Source organism: Microtus pennsylvanicus, chromosome 8, assembly GCF_037038515.1.
Source record: "Microtus pennsylvanicus isolate mMicPen1 chromosome 8, mMicPen1.hap1, whole genome shotgun sequence".
Taxonomy (NCBI): Eukaryota; Metazoa; Chordata; class Mammalia; order Rodentia; family Cricetidae; genus Microtus; species Microtus pennsylvanicus.
This window is the reverse complement of record NC_134586.1, coordinates 7,761,578-7,777,452: the sequence shown is the minus strand read 5'-3', so window position 1 is coordinate 7,777,452 and position 15,875 is coordinate 7,761,578. Positions and strand designations below refer to the sequence as shown.

Below are 15,875 nucleotides of genomic sequence, written 5' to 3'. Positions count from 1 at the left end.
AGCTTGCTGGCTCCAACACGAGTTTACTTACGAACACTGAACCTAAAATCTCTGTGACTTCACAGGTCACAGAACACTGCTGCTTTTCACGGTTGTTTGGTTGTTTTCTTCCCCCATCTTGGTAAGTACAAAGGGCATTTTAAATGACTGAGGTATGCAAAACCAGACTCTGTCCAGACTAGCTCTTGAGCAGAAGACTGAGACTCCTGATTCGGGGCTTGTAACTTACAGGTAACTCAGAAACAGCTGAGACCCAAATCAGTTAAGAGTTTATATCTAAAAACCCACACCATACCCACACACCTTAGAACTAGAAGCATTCAACATAGTAGCTGAAATTCCCAACTGTTTTAAAACCATCAGCTGATCTTCCATAAGAGAGATGAGTGGGCAAATCACAAGTGTAAAACCTAAAAGAGAAAAAACAAAAGCTACTTTCAACCTCACACTCCTTCCACAATGGGCTGCACTACACACTTTCTGTACCTTGTGGACCTGTGCATTCAGGCAGCTGCTGATGCAGATTTATCAGCATAACTATTTCTTCATAAAGCAGGGTGATGGGCAAAATAAATGACAAAATAAGATGAATGTAAGCCAAATAAATCATAAGATAAAACGTTGGGCTGGAATGATGGCTCAGCAGTTAAGAGTCGAGTGTCACCCAGTACCAGGTTCAATTTCCAGCACATGGTACTTCACAACCACTGTGGGACAATGGTCTGTACCCTGTCACTTGTATTTTAAATAAATGCTGATTGTCCAGGAGCCAGGCAGGAAGTATAGGTGGGCAATGACCAGGCAGGAAGTAGAGGCTGAGCAATGAAAATTCTGGGAAAAGGGAAGTTTCAGTCTGCAGTCCTCACCCAGAGAGAGAGGAAGTCAGACACAGAACAAGCAAGATGTGACTGCCTCACCAAAAAAGGTACCAAGCCATGTAGCTAACATAGACAAGAATTATGGACTAATAGAAGTTATAAGAGCTAATAAGAAGCCTGGGATACTAGGTCAATCAGCGTTTATTTAAAATACAAGTGAGAGGGTACAGACCATTGTCCAACAGCACATAACTATCTGTATCTCTAGCTCCAGGAGATCCAATGCCTCTTCTGAGCTCAGAGGACTTCCACACGTATGTGTAAACAGACATACACACACATACACATAAAAACTAAAATAAGTATATTTTAAGATAACAGAAATCTCTACCTTTCTTCAATCCCAGAGAAACACAGATTTTACTATTATGAATTTGTTACCCTCTTTAACAACTAATATAGTAAATCTCAATGAAATAACACATGCCAGGACTAATACTAAACTACTGTATCAGAGAAAAACCATCCCAAACTGGCCAAAGGAACAGTCATGCTGCTCCAAATAGGAGGCACATGTGGGATTCACTTTTCCTATCAGATCAAGTCAGCCTGAGAGTGTAGCAGAGAGCAGCTTCATCTGTAAGCTGCTATACGATGCTGACACAACTTTGCGTTTCTAATCTGTTCCTCACAACAGTCTGGCAGAGGAGAGAACGGGGCTTTTCCCCATCAGGTTCCCTCTCTCCACACCTGCACCTTCTCCCTCATTAGGCACATGCACTCGTTAGTTAAACAGTCTTCATCGTTCAGAAACCCTCAACACCTGCAGTGGGCTGACTAATGATGACCCGTGAAAGCCTTATTGGAACCGAATACACACTGTGATGGTGTTGAAAAGCATAGCCTTTGGGGAAGAGGGTAAGTCAGGAAGGCTGAGGTCTGGGATCAACGTTCTGATAAACAAGAATGAAGGGATTGTCCCTATGATGTGAGGACAAAGCAAGAAAGGATCACACCTATGGGGCAGGTCCATTCTAGACACCAAATGTGCTGTTGCCTTGACCTTGGCCTCCATAGACTCCAGAACTTTAACTATTTATATCCAGTCTAAGAGAGTTTGCTATAGCACATCAGACAGACTATTACCTTCTCTTCTTCCCTAGTAGCCATTCTTTCCAGAGTACCCCACCCTCGGAAGCTTGGCTTCCCAGTCACTCAGCCTCGCTCACACTTGCTGTCTGTGCCCCAAGGCAGCCTCTGCCAGCCTCTGCTCAAGGACTAGTTCTGGCCTTTAACCTTTAACTTTTAGGTCCTACTGTTAGGTGACCTCCTGCAGGCAAACATCACAGAAACACAATTCCCGCCTGCAAGCTCTCCTGTCCCTAGGCTAACCCCAGCACGTTCTCCTGATGACATCCTCCTGCACCTGGTTACTCCTCAGCTTTCTTCAAGTTCCTCTTTCTTTCAACTTCAGGGTGGCACTTGGAGCCCTCCTCCCTTCATACGCCACTTGAGAGGACATGGTTCACTCTAGTGGCGCTAGGCACATCTGCACATGGCCTAGCTCATCTGGCCCCGGCTGATCTCACACAGCTTACCTGCACGTCTGTAAGCAACATGAAGTCCATATCTCAACAACCACATCAGCATTTCTATCCCCATCCTCAAACAAGTTCTTTCTCCAGTGTACCCACGTTAGTAGATGACTGACATTAACAGACAAATGAAACAAGACAGTCTAATGAGACACTGTTTCCAATGTCAGCCACCTATTGTACTCACCCTCTGAGCACAGTGCTGGCAGCTGGTAGCACAAGCTCTTCCCACCTCCTGTGGGCATGACCAGAAAGATGTCCTTTCTATCCATGGTGACATTGACGGTTTCCAGCTGCAGGGGTCTGAACTTCTGCAGTTTAAAAACATTTTTCAGCACACCTTTAACCTTCCCAGACCACGGGAAATCTAGAAAGAGAAAAATAGGCTAAACAGATTAGAATAATCAGGACTGTATACAAGATATGAATGTAAATGTCCACTTTTTTCACAAAGCTAGCAGAATACAAATCACACAAACATACATATTTAACCTCTATGAACCATCAAATATTTATAATAATTTTGTGATTAATGTAACTAAGTAGTCAAAACAAAAGCATATTGACTATCATATGGTTATTATATCAGAAACCAATTAAACACTTGCCAGTAGCTGAAATTAGCCCACATGAAGGAGGGTGGTGCTCAGGCAGGCATGTGGAAGGCCATCTGAATGGTGACTAGGGAGTTCACAGTACCCTGATGTGTCAAGCATGAATGAAATTAACAAAACTCTGGAATTTGGATATAAGTGTTACATTTAGAGACCAGTACCAAAAAATAATATACGCACACACACATACACACACACACAAATTGTAATTTCTAGAAATATGCCATCAAAGTTAGTAATAAAAGTTTTATATGACATTTTTAATTATTTACATTATACGTATGGGTGTTTACCTGCAAATATGCCAGTGTACAAAGTCAGTGCTTGATGCCTTCAGAGACCAGAAGGTGTTAGATACCCTGGGACTGCAGTTACAGATGGTTGTGAGCACCATGCAGACATGGAACCAAACCCAGCAATCAGTGATCTTAACCACGGAGCCATCTTTCTAGCCCTTCATTCATGATTTTAAATAAACAATGGTTTGTTCTGTGTCTTTAATCCCAGCACTTAGGAGGCAGAGGCAGTCGGATCTCTATGAGTTCAAGGTCAGTTTGATCTACACAATGAGTTCCAGGACAGTTATTGCTATGTAGAGACTTTCTCCAAAAAACGGGGTGTGGGGAGAAGACTTGTTCACTATGGCAAGGGTCTGGCTAACTTTTATCTTTGTTTTAGTTAATGCTTAAAAACTGAGCTGATAAGCCATTCACTTTGTAGACACTGACAACTACTACTGAAGCCATATGCAGAGACCACCCCAATTGTATCACAGGCCCTAGATAAAGAATGGTCTGCCTGACACTGCATCTCCTGGTACAGACTGGTGCTGTAGGAAGATTTACAGCTTGTAATTACCCACCTACTGGGGTGTGGCCTCTTATCCTATATAAGCTAAGCAGACACCCCCTTTTCCTTCCCCTTGCTCTTTTCCGCCGGCTGCTCATTTTGGATAGCATGATTCAACCAGTCAAGCGGAGGATTCTGATTTGTGAGTTTACCCCTAAATAAACAACTATCTATTTCTCAATTCTGGACTAGTGTGGGATTTCTTTTAAGTGTCCATTCACCGCTTCACCTGGCAGATTCCCTGCGACACTTGGCGCGACTGACTGCCCCACATGGACTTATGGGACTCTAGATTAAAGCAGTCAGAAGGCACAAGGCTGGCAAACCTTCTTTATTCCATGAGGCTGGTGAGGAGTCACAGCTGCTGCTCGCCTCGGCGTCGGAGCCCTCTAAGCACTGCTTGAGCTTCTTTGCCAGGACGGACTTTCTCTGAAGGAGCTCTTGCTGCCTCTCTGTAAGTTCTTGAATCTGGATGTCAATCGCATGGAGCTCATTGCTTACAGATTCCAGTTCCTCTGTTAGAGCTGGGGACAGGGTGGGGACAGGGTGGGGACAGAGACAAAACAGAATGAACGATGTTAAGCTTCCTTATTGGTTTCTGCAAACTCCTCACTGTCTAAATTACAAGCCTACAAGTAGAAGAGCAGAGGGCTGAGAATGTGTTCAAACGCCACAGAGACCTGGGATTAGTCTGCTTCCCTGCTAAGTGATGCCGGCAAAACCCTAGCCAACACCTCAATCTTCCCTTCCACTGAAGGCCCATAACATCCAATTATTAAGACCTAAGCACTGCCAGGAGGAGTTAGGAGGAAAACACACAAGACGTTCAGGACAGGGACCTGGTCAGAGACTAAACATGCAACAAATGATGGCTGCCATTCTTACTATGTCACACAGAACTGGTTTAACCATCTCCTAAATCTCTCCAAGCAAGCCACCTGGTGACAGAGCTATTACTTCATGAAAGCTTCATGTCTCAGCTGATGCAGGGGCATGATAGCAACCTGACAATCACAACTTGACAAGGGAATATGCAAAATGAAAAGCAGTGCTGTGAGAACCTGCTCTACAATACCATGGTGTCAAACTTATGAAGTCTCTGTGTGAAGCTCCATTATGAAAGTCAAGTATTGACCGAGTCACAGTGAAACTCTCTTTGATACCACATCAATGAAGCAAGGCAAATTTTAAAGCTAATGGAATCACATCTGCCCAAGCAATCAGTGTAGTTTAGGGACTCTTCCTGGGATGAAATCTTGTACTCGTGATCTGAAAGGAAGAAATGAAGCAGTCATCAGGTGCACACTGGGATGGCAGGCATAGGGTCAGGTGCTCATGAATCTTGTCAGAGACCCTGGCTGCCTGTAGGACCATATTTCTATATGGTGTGGCAGCCAGGCTCTAAAGTCACAGGCCCCACCTGAGGTGATCACGTAGCCCTGCAGACAGGCTGTTACTGCCCTAACAAAGGGTCAGGATGTTGTTGCTCCTTTCTTTGTAATTTGGAGTATGCCTTATAGAGATGCTGACTCAAGCCTACGTGACAACTAGCAGACACAGCAGACATGTAGATCCGGATGTGACAAAACGCCATTCACCTGGTTACCTAGGAGACAGGTCTGGTGAATTCCCCCCCCCCTCAGTTTGTAAAAGCTGTTTGGATAATAAACGCGGGGAGATCTTCAGGAGATGAGAACCCTGAGATGCCCTTCCATGATGACCATGTAAGCCGTGTCTAGTTACTCCTTGCACCTCCATACCAGTCCAGTTAGGGAAAATAGTTATCTATGTTGGGGCCCACAGGCGCTAACAGCTGCCCTTATTGCCATGGGTCAGAAGTCAGCTCCTGCGGTACCTGCTGAATGTTCGTGGAACAGCAAATGGCCTGCAACTTCTGTGTTCCTGGAAATTTGGGGTAGGTTTGTTTGCAACCTGGCGTGGCTGAAGCCTTGGCTCTTCAGCAGGACACAGCATCCTGGACTTGACAGCACACTGATATGAGTCCCACGCTGTCCTCCTCCTAAGTTCCAGTTTATCCTATAGGAAGCAGCCCATCCATGCAGGTCTGAATGCAGCCTGACCTTCCTATGCCTCATACCCATCTCCCTTCCTCACCTTTGGCACAGCAAACCAGGAACTGCTACCTCCCTCCCTCCCACAATGACACATATTATCTTACTGTTGTGACTGCTATCTTATCACTGCAGTGCTGCCCCTAGGACCTCGGGTGTACCACACAAGCACACTACTCCCATCTACAGCCCAAATCCTCTCTGCACTCTGAGACAGGGTCTCACTGACTAACCCAGGCTAGACTTGAACTTACAATCCTCCTCACTCAGCCTCCTGAGTATGGAACTACAGGTGTGTGCCATCACACCTGGCTGCCACACATTTTTTTACAGATATTTATTACCTTCCTTCTGAAATCAATGTGGCCTGCCCGGAGAAACTAAGCTCCTGCGTGACCTGTGCTTCTTATTAGTACACTGGTTCCTAAGGCAGACCGCCAGCACTACAAACAAGGTGGTATGTGAAAAAGTGAGCTCAAACAGGTTTGTAAGTGAAGGCAAGAAAAGGAATACAAGACTATCTTTCCACCTTACCAACCTCATGAACCTGTGACCTCTCAAGGAGTTCCTTACTATTAGGTTCTCATTAGACTGAGGAAGAAAATCAACACAGGTTCGACTTGAAGAAGATTCTATGTGACACACTGGCACTGTCTAAAATTGAGTCTGAATATTGCAGGGGGCCCTGAGGAACAATAAGGAGATGATTCTAGTTTGAGACCCACAGGCGATGCTCATACAGATCCATATGGTACACTGCCAGTGACAAACTAGAGGGATAGTTAGGCCTGGGCAAGAAGAATCCTAAAAAAGTGGTACAGGGTCTGGGAGGACTGCACAGGAACTCCACATGGCCCTAACTGTGAAGACACTTATGTCCTGTGGCAATGCCCACAAACAATAACAAAAACGACACTAATTCATCAGATGGACAAAACCATTCTTGTACAAGGGTGAGAACAAACTGTCTGTGCTACAGCACCAACATCCACTCTCTGAGACTAACCTGTTACACACAGATCACTATCCGGCCTTCAGACAGCACACACTCACTGGGTCTCCTCCTCGGCACCATTCTGACAAGACCAGATGCCTAGCAGCAGACTGACAAGACACTGGAACCATCTATGATGGAAGTGTCTCACTGTGTACACTTGCTCTGCATGTGGGCTTGCCTTTCCAGATGCTTCTGTGAAATCCTCCATACATAAATGTAGAAAACGCCTTGTGGACTACATTCACATTTTACACCAAGTATCTCTAATCACAGCTCATAGTTCTTGGGACCTTACTAGTCAAATCATGCCCTCAATGTTTAGAAGTAGCTGGACTGAGAGAATAGCAAAAGACATTTAAAAAAAATCAGGTTAGTGCCAGCTGGGTAACAATAGTGTAAAGGCTGGAGCAGTCCGCCTGCCCTTTCTTTAAAGAATGGAGTTCTCTCTCTCTGTCTCTCTCTGTCTTTCTCTCTGTCTCTCTCTGTCTCTCTCTGTCTCTCTCTCTCTCTCTCTCTCTCTCTCTCTCTCACACACACACACACACACACACACACACACACACACACTGAGGGAGATATGGTCAGTTCCACGCCAGTGAATACTGACTCCTCTGCTGTAGCCTCAAATCTCAGTCTTAGGAAGCAGTGTCCCCTCCAACTCTGACGCTGACTGAGCCACTAGTTGAACTGCCGCTCGTTCCTCAAATTTCGGATGCTGCTGGTCTTGAGGCACTAGGTGCCAAGGAAGCGAGCAGTGTCCCGAAACCCGGAAGCCCAAGGTCCTCACTTGCACACTAGAAAATCGACAGACAAGGGCAGCTGAGCTGGCTGGGGAAAGTGACCCTGAGGACTAAGGGGAAGGTGAGTCACTATTACATTACAGAAATCAAGAGTGTGTCGAGAACAGGGGTCCACTGGGACACCTCCACTATTCCCACGTATTCCTGTGATAAAGCTGTTACAAAGTGACAATGTTGACTCCGATAAGCACACCAAATGTCTTTGCCTAGAAACAGACCATAAACAGCCCAAGTACGAAGCTGGAGACAGCAATACTAAAACACCAACTCTGACCACTGACCACCAAGAACAAGACATGCATACTGGTGTAGGAAGTCCTTCTGTATTTGTGTTACTTTCATTGGTTTAATAAAGAAACTGCCTTGGCCTTTTGATAGGGCAGAACTTAGGCGTGGAAAAGAGAACTGGATGCTAGGAAGAAGGGCAGTTTGGCAGAAGCCATGATTCTCCTGCCTGAGATGGACACTGGTTAGACTCATGCCAGTAAGCCACAGTCAATACACATTAATGGAGATGGGTTAAACTAATATGTGAGAGTTAGCTAATAAGAGGCTAGAGCTTATGGGCCAAGCAGTAATTTAATTAATACAATTAATTAAATACAATTTCTGTGTGGTTATTTCGGGGGTTAAGCTAGCTGGGTGGCAGGGACCAAAAGCAGGCCCCTTCCCTACTACACATACAATGTCTTTCTCCTTCACTTTGTGACTTGCCTACTAGTCAAACTTAAGGCTTTCTATTTTTGATTTCTCGGTTCCAAAATCCTAATATAAAAATGGTTAACAGCAGCTAGCCTCTTACATCAGGCTGTGAGTCTCAAGTTTAACCAAGAGGATGTGACTCAGATGAATAAAGACAAATCAGTGCTCTCTCTGGGAGGCAGTACAAGGGAGAATTTCACCATGCAGAAGCACAATTGCACCACTGCCTTCATTTGCAAGTTTAGTAAGACAGAGACCAACTGGTGCTGTGCTATCTTAGCCAGGGTAGAACTACACTGCCCAGCATCCCCTTCACTGAGCAGTTCTGGAGACCCGATGAGTGTCAGGGCTGGTCACCTTCCTGATATGGAACAGCTACGAGATAACCTCAGGAAAACAGCAGGGCCTGCAGGGCGTCCAGAACCCTACCTCCTTCAGTTCTCTTAGCCTTCAGCCAGGCTGTGTGCAAAAGTACAGCAGCTCTCTGACAGTCTCCCCCACTTCCAAACTGCATGAAAAGCCATGGGGCGAGTTACAGGATAAGAACTAGCAGTCAGTCTTCAGACAGCAGTCCGCCTTTGCTTTCCCATGTTCTAGGCCTCTTCTCATTCTGCCTGTCATTCAGCCACCTCAGACCTAGTGTAAGACACACAGATAACACAGAGAGGGTTTAACTACTTCCCATGGTCACATAAGGGCTAATCAGTGCAGCGAACCCCTATCAACAGACAAGGCATTTCTGCTTCTCTGATCAAATTCTGCACTGTCCAGGTGTTAGTGTCAACACACAAAACAAAGTCAGCACTGGCGACCTGTACACAAAATCCTGATGGACAGAGAATGTAAGGAAATCTGGGTATTGAGACACTCTCAAAATGATACTATTTCTAAAGCTAGACCATACAGTGCAGGTACAGGAGGTGAGAGCAAGTGCTCAGGGGAATGACTAAAGCATGCCACAGTGGAAAACAAGGACAAGAGCAGGAGGTGGGCATACTGCTGCTACTTCATCTCAAGAGCATGTGGAGAATAAAATACTGGCAAATCAAATCCAAGAACACATCAGAACCATCATCCACCATGATCAAGTTGGCTTCATCCCATAATGCAGGGATAGTTCAAAATACTAAAATCTGTCAACGTAATCCACCATATAAACAAGCTGAAAAATAAAAACCACATGATCATCTCATTAGATGCCAAAAAAGCTTTTGAGAAAATACAACATCCCTTCATGATAAAGGTCTTGGAGAGAGCAGGGATACAAGGAACATACCTAAACATAATAAAGGCAATATACAGCAAGCTAACAGCCAACATCAAAATAAATGGAGAGAAACTCTTAGCAATTCCACTGAAATCAGGAACAAGACAAGGTTGTCCACTCTCTCCATATCTATTCAATATAGTTTTTGAGGTCCTAGCTAGAGTAGTAATAAGACACCAAAAGGAGATCAAGCGCATACAAATCGGGAAAAGAAGAAGTCAAACTCTCACTATTTGCTGATGATATGATAGTTTACATAAGTGATCCCAAAAATTCTACCAAGGAACTTCTACAACTCATAAATACCTTCAGTAATGTAGCAGGATACAAGATTAACTAAAAAAAAATCAGTAGCCCTCCTATACACTGATGATAAAAGGGCTCAGGAAAAAATCACAGAAATAACACCCTTCACAATAGCCACAAATAGCATAAAATACCTCGGAGTAACTCTAACCAAACAAGTGGAAGACTTGTATGACAAGAACTTTAAATCTTTGAAGAAAGAAATTGAAGAAGACACCAGAAAGTGGAAAGATCTCCCATGTTCTTGGGTAGGCAGAATTAGTAAAAATGGCAATCTTACCAAAAACAATCTACAGATTCAAGGCAATGCCCAGCAAAATCCCAAAAAAATTCTTCAAAGACCTCGAAAGAACAGTACTCAACTTCATATGAAAATGCAAAAAAACCTAGGATAGCCAAAACAATTCTGTACAATAAAAAACTTCGGGAGGCATCACAATCCCTGACTTCAAACTCTACTACAGAGCTACAGTACTGAAAACAGCCTGGTATTGGTATAAGAACATATAGGAAAACCAATGGAACCGAATAGAAGACCGGATATCAATCCACACATCTTTTGAACACCTGCTTTTTGACAAAGAAGCAAAAAATATCAAATGGAAAAAAGAAAGCATATTTAATGAGTGGTGCTGGCATAACTGGATATCAACATGTAGAAGAATGAAAATAGACCTATATCTATCACCATGCACAAAACTCAAGTCTAAATGGATCAAAGACCTCAACATAAAGCCAGCCACACCGAACCTTATAGAAGAGAAAGTGAGAAGTACACTTGAATACATTGGCATAGGGAAACAGTTCCTAAATATAACCCCAGCAGCACAGACACTGAGAGAAACAATTAATAAATGGGACCTCCTGAAACTGCAAAGCTTCTGAAAAGCAAAGGACTTGGTCAACAAGACAAAATGACAGCCTATAGAATGGGAAAAGATCTTCACTAACCCCACATTAGACAGAGGTCTGATCTCCAAAATATACAAACAACTCAAGAAATTGGACACCAAAAGAACACATAATCCAATTTTTAAAAAATGGAGTACAGACCTCAACAGAGGAATCTAAAATGGCTGAAAGACACTTAAGGAAATGTTCAACGTCCTTAGTCATCAGAGAAATGCAAATCAAAACAACTCTGAAATTCCATCTTACACCTCTAAGAATGGCCTAGATCAAAAACACCAATGACAACTTATGCTGGAGGTTGTGGGGTAAAGGGAACACTTCTGCATTGCTGGTGGGAATGCAAACTGGTACAGCCCATTTGATGTCAGTGTGGCGATTTCTCAGAAAATTAGCAAACAACCTTCCTCAAAACCCAGTAATACAGCTTTTGGATATATACCCAAAGGATGCTCAATCATGCCACAAGGACAGGTGCTCAGCTATGTTCATAGCAGCATTGTCTGTCATAGCCAGAACCTGGAAACAACCTAAATGTCCCTCGATAGAAGAATGGATAAGAAAAATGTGGTACATTTACACAATGGAGTACTACACAACAGAAAAAAATAATGACAGCTTGAATTTTGCAGGAAAATGGATGGAGCTAGAAAACATCATTTTGAGGGAGGTAACCCAGACACAGAAAGACAATTATCACATGTACCCACTCATAGGTGGTTTTTAAACATAAAGCAAAGAAAGCCAGCCTACAAACCACAATCCCAGAGAACTTAGACAACAATGCGGACACTAAGAGAGACTTACATAGATCTAATCTACATGGGAAGTACAAAGTAGAAAAAGACAAGATCTCCTGAGTAAATTGGGAGCATGGGGACCTTGGGTGAGGGGAGAGGCAGGGAGGGGAGCAGAGAAAAATGTATAGCTCAATAAATATCAATTAAAAAATGAAAAAAAGAGCATGTGGAGGTGAGTGGGTCACACGCCAGTGTTCCTAAGCTTGTGGTTCACGTGTGGATGTTCTAGCAATGTCCCGAGCTGAAATTCACAAAGAGGTTTCCTCCCATCAAACACAAAGGCGCCTTCAAAGGGTCTTTCACATACAGAGCAACGGATGGGTAGAACGGTAGAGAAAGCGGAAGAAGTTCTTAAAATGAATCTGCTCCACTATTTCATTAGTTTTAAATCAAACCTCATTGGGAGAGCTTAAGTCTGGGTAAGTAGAGTAAGACATGGAATCCAACCATGACCACACTAAACCTCTGCTCAGCAGCACCTGCTAGTCTCATCTTTACCATGAACTGAAGACTACTTGAATAAGGACCTAAACAAATTATTACCACTGATCACTAACCTGCAGAGTCCTGAGACGAAGCCAAAACTTGGCTGGTTATATTTCCATGTTTATACTCAGGCAAACTGTGATACTGTATGCTGGTTTGTGGGGCAGGTGTGTCCTATACAGAAGAAAAACCCTTCTGGGTGTTTCCTAGAAAGAACCCAGTCCTGTTTTCCAGATGGTAGGGTAGGGTGCAGCCAAAGCCATAACCACTCCACCACAGAAATGACTGGAGAGCCTTCCTAGTATAAGTTCCCTGTCCCTGCCAGGGGGTCACAGCCAATCAAACCAAGAGCAAGACCTCACCATCACAGCACAGTCTGATCACGTGAAACCTGCAATAATGGGAAACAGCTGACCTGGGGGAGGTCGATAATGGAGAGACTGCTTGTAGGAACTTGTGGAACTACTCTGAGAGCCACACAGAGCTTTAGATTCCAGTATGTTCAATGTGGCACAGTTCCTATTGTCAAACGGATGGAGAGCAAAAGTTCAAATAAGTAAGGTAGTTTTAAAACAGCCACACATTTCGGGCATTAAACATAGAATAAGCTACAGAAATTATTTAGTACCACATCTGTACTCCATATTTGCTTTATCAAATCACATTCCAAAACAGTACAAATCGTTACAAATTTGATTGAAGACTAATAAAATTGATGCCAACAGCATTCATATTAACTAGAGCATTTGGGGTTATATTTATATTTTCTTCTTTTCCTGTTCTCAGTCTCTTAGACATCAGTCAAAAACACTCTCAGAGCCCTTATGCACTGCTGATGGGAACATAACGCAGCCACTGTGCAAAACAGCACCAGCTCCTCAGAACATTAACCATGGATTATCATTTGATGCAGCAGGTCCAATCCTAGGTATACACTCAAAACAACTGGAGAGAGCCAGTGAGGTGGCTCAATGGTAATGCTTGCTGTACCTGCCTGATGGCCTGAGTTCTGGCCCTTGAATCCAGTGGAAAAAGAACTGATTCCAGAATATTGCCCTCTGCCCTGTCCACAAATGCTGTGACATCCATATTCACCACACACACACACACACACACATACATTGTGAAGAGGAACTTAAGATGTTCCTATACAAAATACCATATTAGAATTACTCATAGTTGTCAAGTTTGGCAAATAAATAACTATTCCTCAACAGATGAATGAGCAAACAAAATATAGCACCTACATACAAAATGAACATTATAGGCCTTAAAAAGCAAAAATACCTTAACACACCTTATCTTGAAGGCAATAATGCCATATGAGGTTCGACAGACACCCTGTGTCTGAGGTCCCTTAAACGTCAAGAGGGAAGTGTGAGGAGCTGTGTGGACCAGCGTTCAGTCTGGGGTGGTAAGAAGGTTCTGAAGACAGACAGTAGTGGCAGTAGCCCAGTGTGAATGACTGACCATCAGTGTGCTTACTAATACTGAAATGGGAAATTCTGTTGTGCATTTAAATAAAACAGCTTCTAAAAACTAGTTCTACAATCAGAATTCTTCAGATTTTTTTAATCAAAGAGCAAAGTAGGACACAGTAACATACAAAGAACATTTGCATCCACTAACCTGAGGCAGACGCCATCCTAAGATGAGCTGGAGAGCCGAGCGTCCTTCTGCAAGTGAAAGAACAAATATGGTAACATTTTCTAACAGCAGTCCTGCTGGGCTTGGCACCAGCACTAGTGAGTAGGCAAGGCAGGCATTTTTCAGGGGCGGATTCCTCTGCAACACACTTCCAAAACCTTCTTTCCTACCTGCGAAAACTTATGTGCAGGAATGTGTCCTTCCCAGCTCTCCTGCCCCATAGGAGTACGATCAGGCCTCCCTAAGCAATCCCCAACCCTTCCTTTGTCCCTGGAGAGCATCCTTTTCAAAACAATGCCCCTGTTCTCCCTGCCTCCTGGTAGTAATAAATCTTTCTCCACTCTGTCATGTCTTGGCTCTGCTTGCTTTGGTTTTGGGTTCACCAAGATATGAACTCTCATGGTGTTAAGTTCACGGTTGAATCTCCAGCACCACTAAACAAAATGCAAACCAACCCAGTACAATGAACAATGCTCAGTCCATGACAATCTGTCACTATTCTGTGCAAAAAGTTAGAAAGCACAAATGGCTTTTTAAAATCCTGTAGATGATGGTGTCAAATAAAAAGTCAACAAGTCTACAGTTGCAAAGTAATATAGCCAAAAAAGGCCAAATATTAGGTAGATCTGCCACCAGGTTGATGTGGACCTTAGCAACATGACATACTATTACTCTAAGCCTGTCTGTACCCTGCCTTAAAACCTGGGATGGCAGGACTCATGACCTCAATTCAGAAGCCATGAGTCCTGGGTTAGCCTGCCTCCCTGGTGCTGGAACTAAAGGCATGCACAGCCATGCCGGGCAGGACTTATCATACAAATAAGAAGTTGGATAAATTCAAACATCAGACTAAGTAAAAACATAAATAAACTAATCACTTAGCATTTTACTGAGCACTTGCTTTAGAGAATTACCACTAAATTCACCCTTAAGAGAAACTAATACTCTAAGCAGTTATTTTCAGGAACCCCTCTCTGCTACAGAGAGCTTACTCTGCTTCTCTGAAAATTTTGCTCACTGGCAGAGAGAGAGGGTGGGGTTGCAGCTAGTATTCTATTGGTTCAAAAGAATCTGTACAGTTAAATACGGGAGAAACATGAGTTATATTAAATTTTAATGGTTAAAACTTAAATCTGAATATGCACTTCCCCAAACTATTATGAACAACCTTTTGCACAATGACAATCTGTCACCATTTTACACACACACACACACACATCATGTTATATTTTGCTTAATTTTATATTTTGCTAAATCTAAGGGTGCACTTCAAAGACAGATTCTGCACCCCTCTATTCTCACTTGGACTGTTTGCTTTATCAAATCACAGCGCTCCTGTGCAAAAGCTGTTAAGAGAGGCTGAGCCTTGAGTAAACGGTATGGAATGGCCACACATCACTAACAGGCATTTAAGGATGAGTGTAAATCAAGACTATTTCCTCATGAATACCGGCATCTCCTTACCACTTCCTAGAGATAAGGTCAGTCCACAAACTGTAAGGTCAGAGCAGAGATCGACTCTATTCACTGTAGCAAAATGCCTTTTCCAAACTGAAAACTCTTTCTTTGCTAGGAGTGGTTCGATGTACGTCCATTTCCTTCCATTATTTCAAACAATCCTTTTATGGACTTCGTTGCCAAAAACCTGTCTCTTGCCCAATTACGTAACTTGGCAACAAAAGATCTCTCAGCACAAAATATATCCAAGAACTAGTTAAAAGATGAAAAGGCCCGTCCGTCAAAAGCTGCAGTCATCAATGCGGGAGAAAAACGCAAGCTAACCCGGAACGCGTCTCTCTGCCCCGTGTCCTCCACCGGGAGGTAGAAGCGCGTGCAGCGGCAACCAGGGCTGCTGAAAGCGGCAGCAGCGAAGGCTGCGGGCTCCCACCCGCGCCGCAGACAACTGCGGCCCCACGCGCAGGGCTCGGCGCCTCCACGCACCCGTCAGCCGCTCGGCGGTCAAACCCCTTCCCGCCACCGGCCCGCAGCGCCCACCCTTCCGGATCGGCCCCC

General features: G+C 43.8%; 2 protein-coding genes across 8 annotated transcripts in view; one reads left to right on the top strand and one right to left on the bottom strand.

Moving 5' to 3' along the window:
- Nucleotides 1–15,875, top strand: part of Slco1b3 (solute carrier organic anion transporter family member 1B3) — a 1,042,880-nt gene that overhangs the window by 702,109 nt on the left and 324,896 nt on the right. The window lies entirely within an intron of this gene.
- Recql (RecQ like helicase) overlaps nt 1–15,875 on the bottom strand; it is a 25,504-nt gene extending 9,629 nt beyond the window's left edge. The window contains exons 1-6 of one of the 7 annotated variants that reach the window (XM_075982362.1): nt 15,327–15,859; nt 13,845–13,891; nt 8,877–9,083; nt 4,203–4,400; nt 2,601–2,780; nt 304–410 (exon numbers count right to left, since the gene is read on the bottom strand). In XM_075982362.1, the coding sequence (XP_075838477.1) occupies nt 304–410; nt 2,601–2,780; nt 4,203–4,400; nt 8,877–8,961 (570 nt within the window). In that variant the 5' untranslated portion in view covers nt 8,962–9,083; nt 13,845–13,891; nt 15,327–15,859. Of the gene's footprint in view, nt 1–303; nt 411–2,600; nt 2,781–4,202; nt 4,401–8,876; nt 9,084–13,844; nt 13,892–15,326 lie in introns of all 7 variants that reach the window. The other 6 variants (XM_075982363.1, XM_075982364.1, XM_075982367.1 and 3 more) reach the window with 6 other exon arrangements.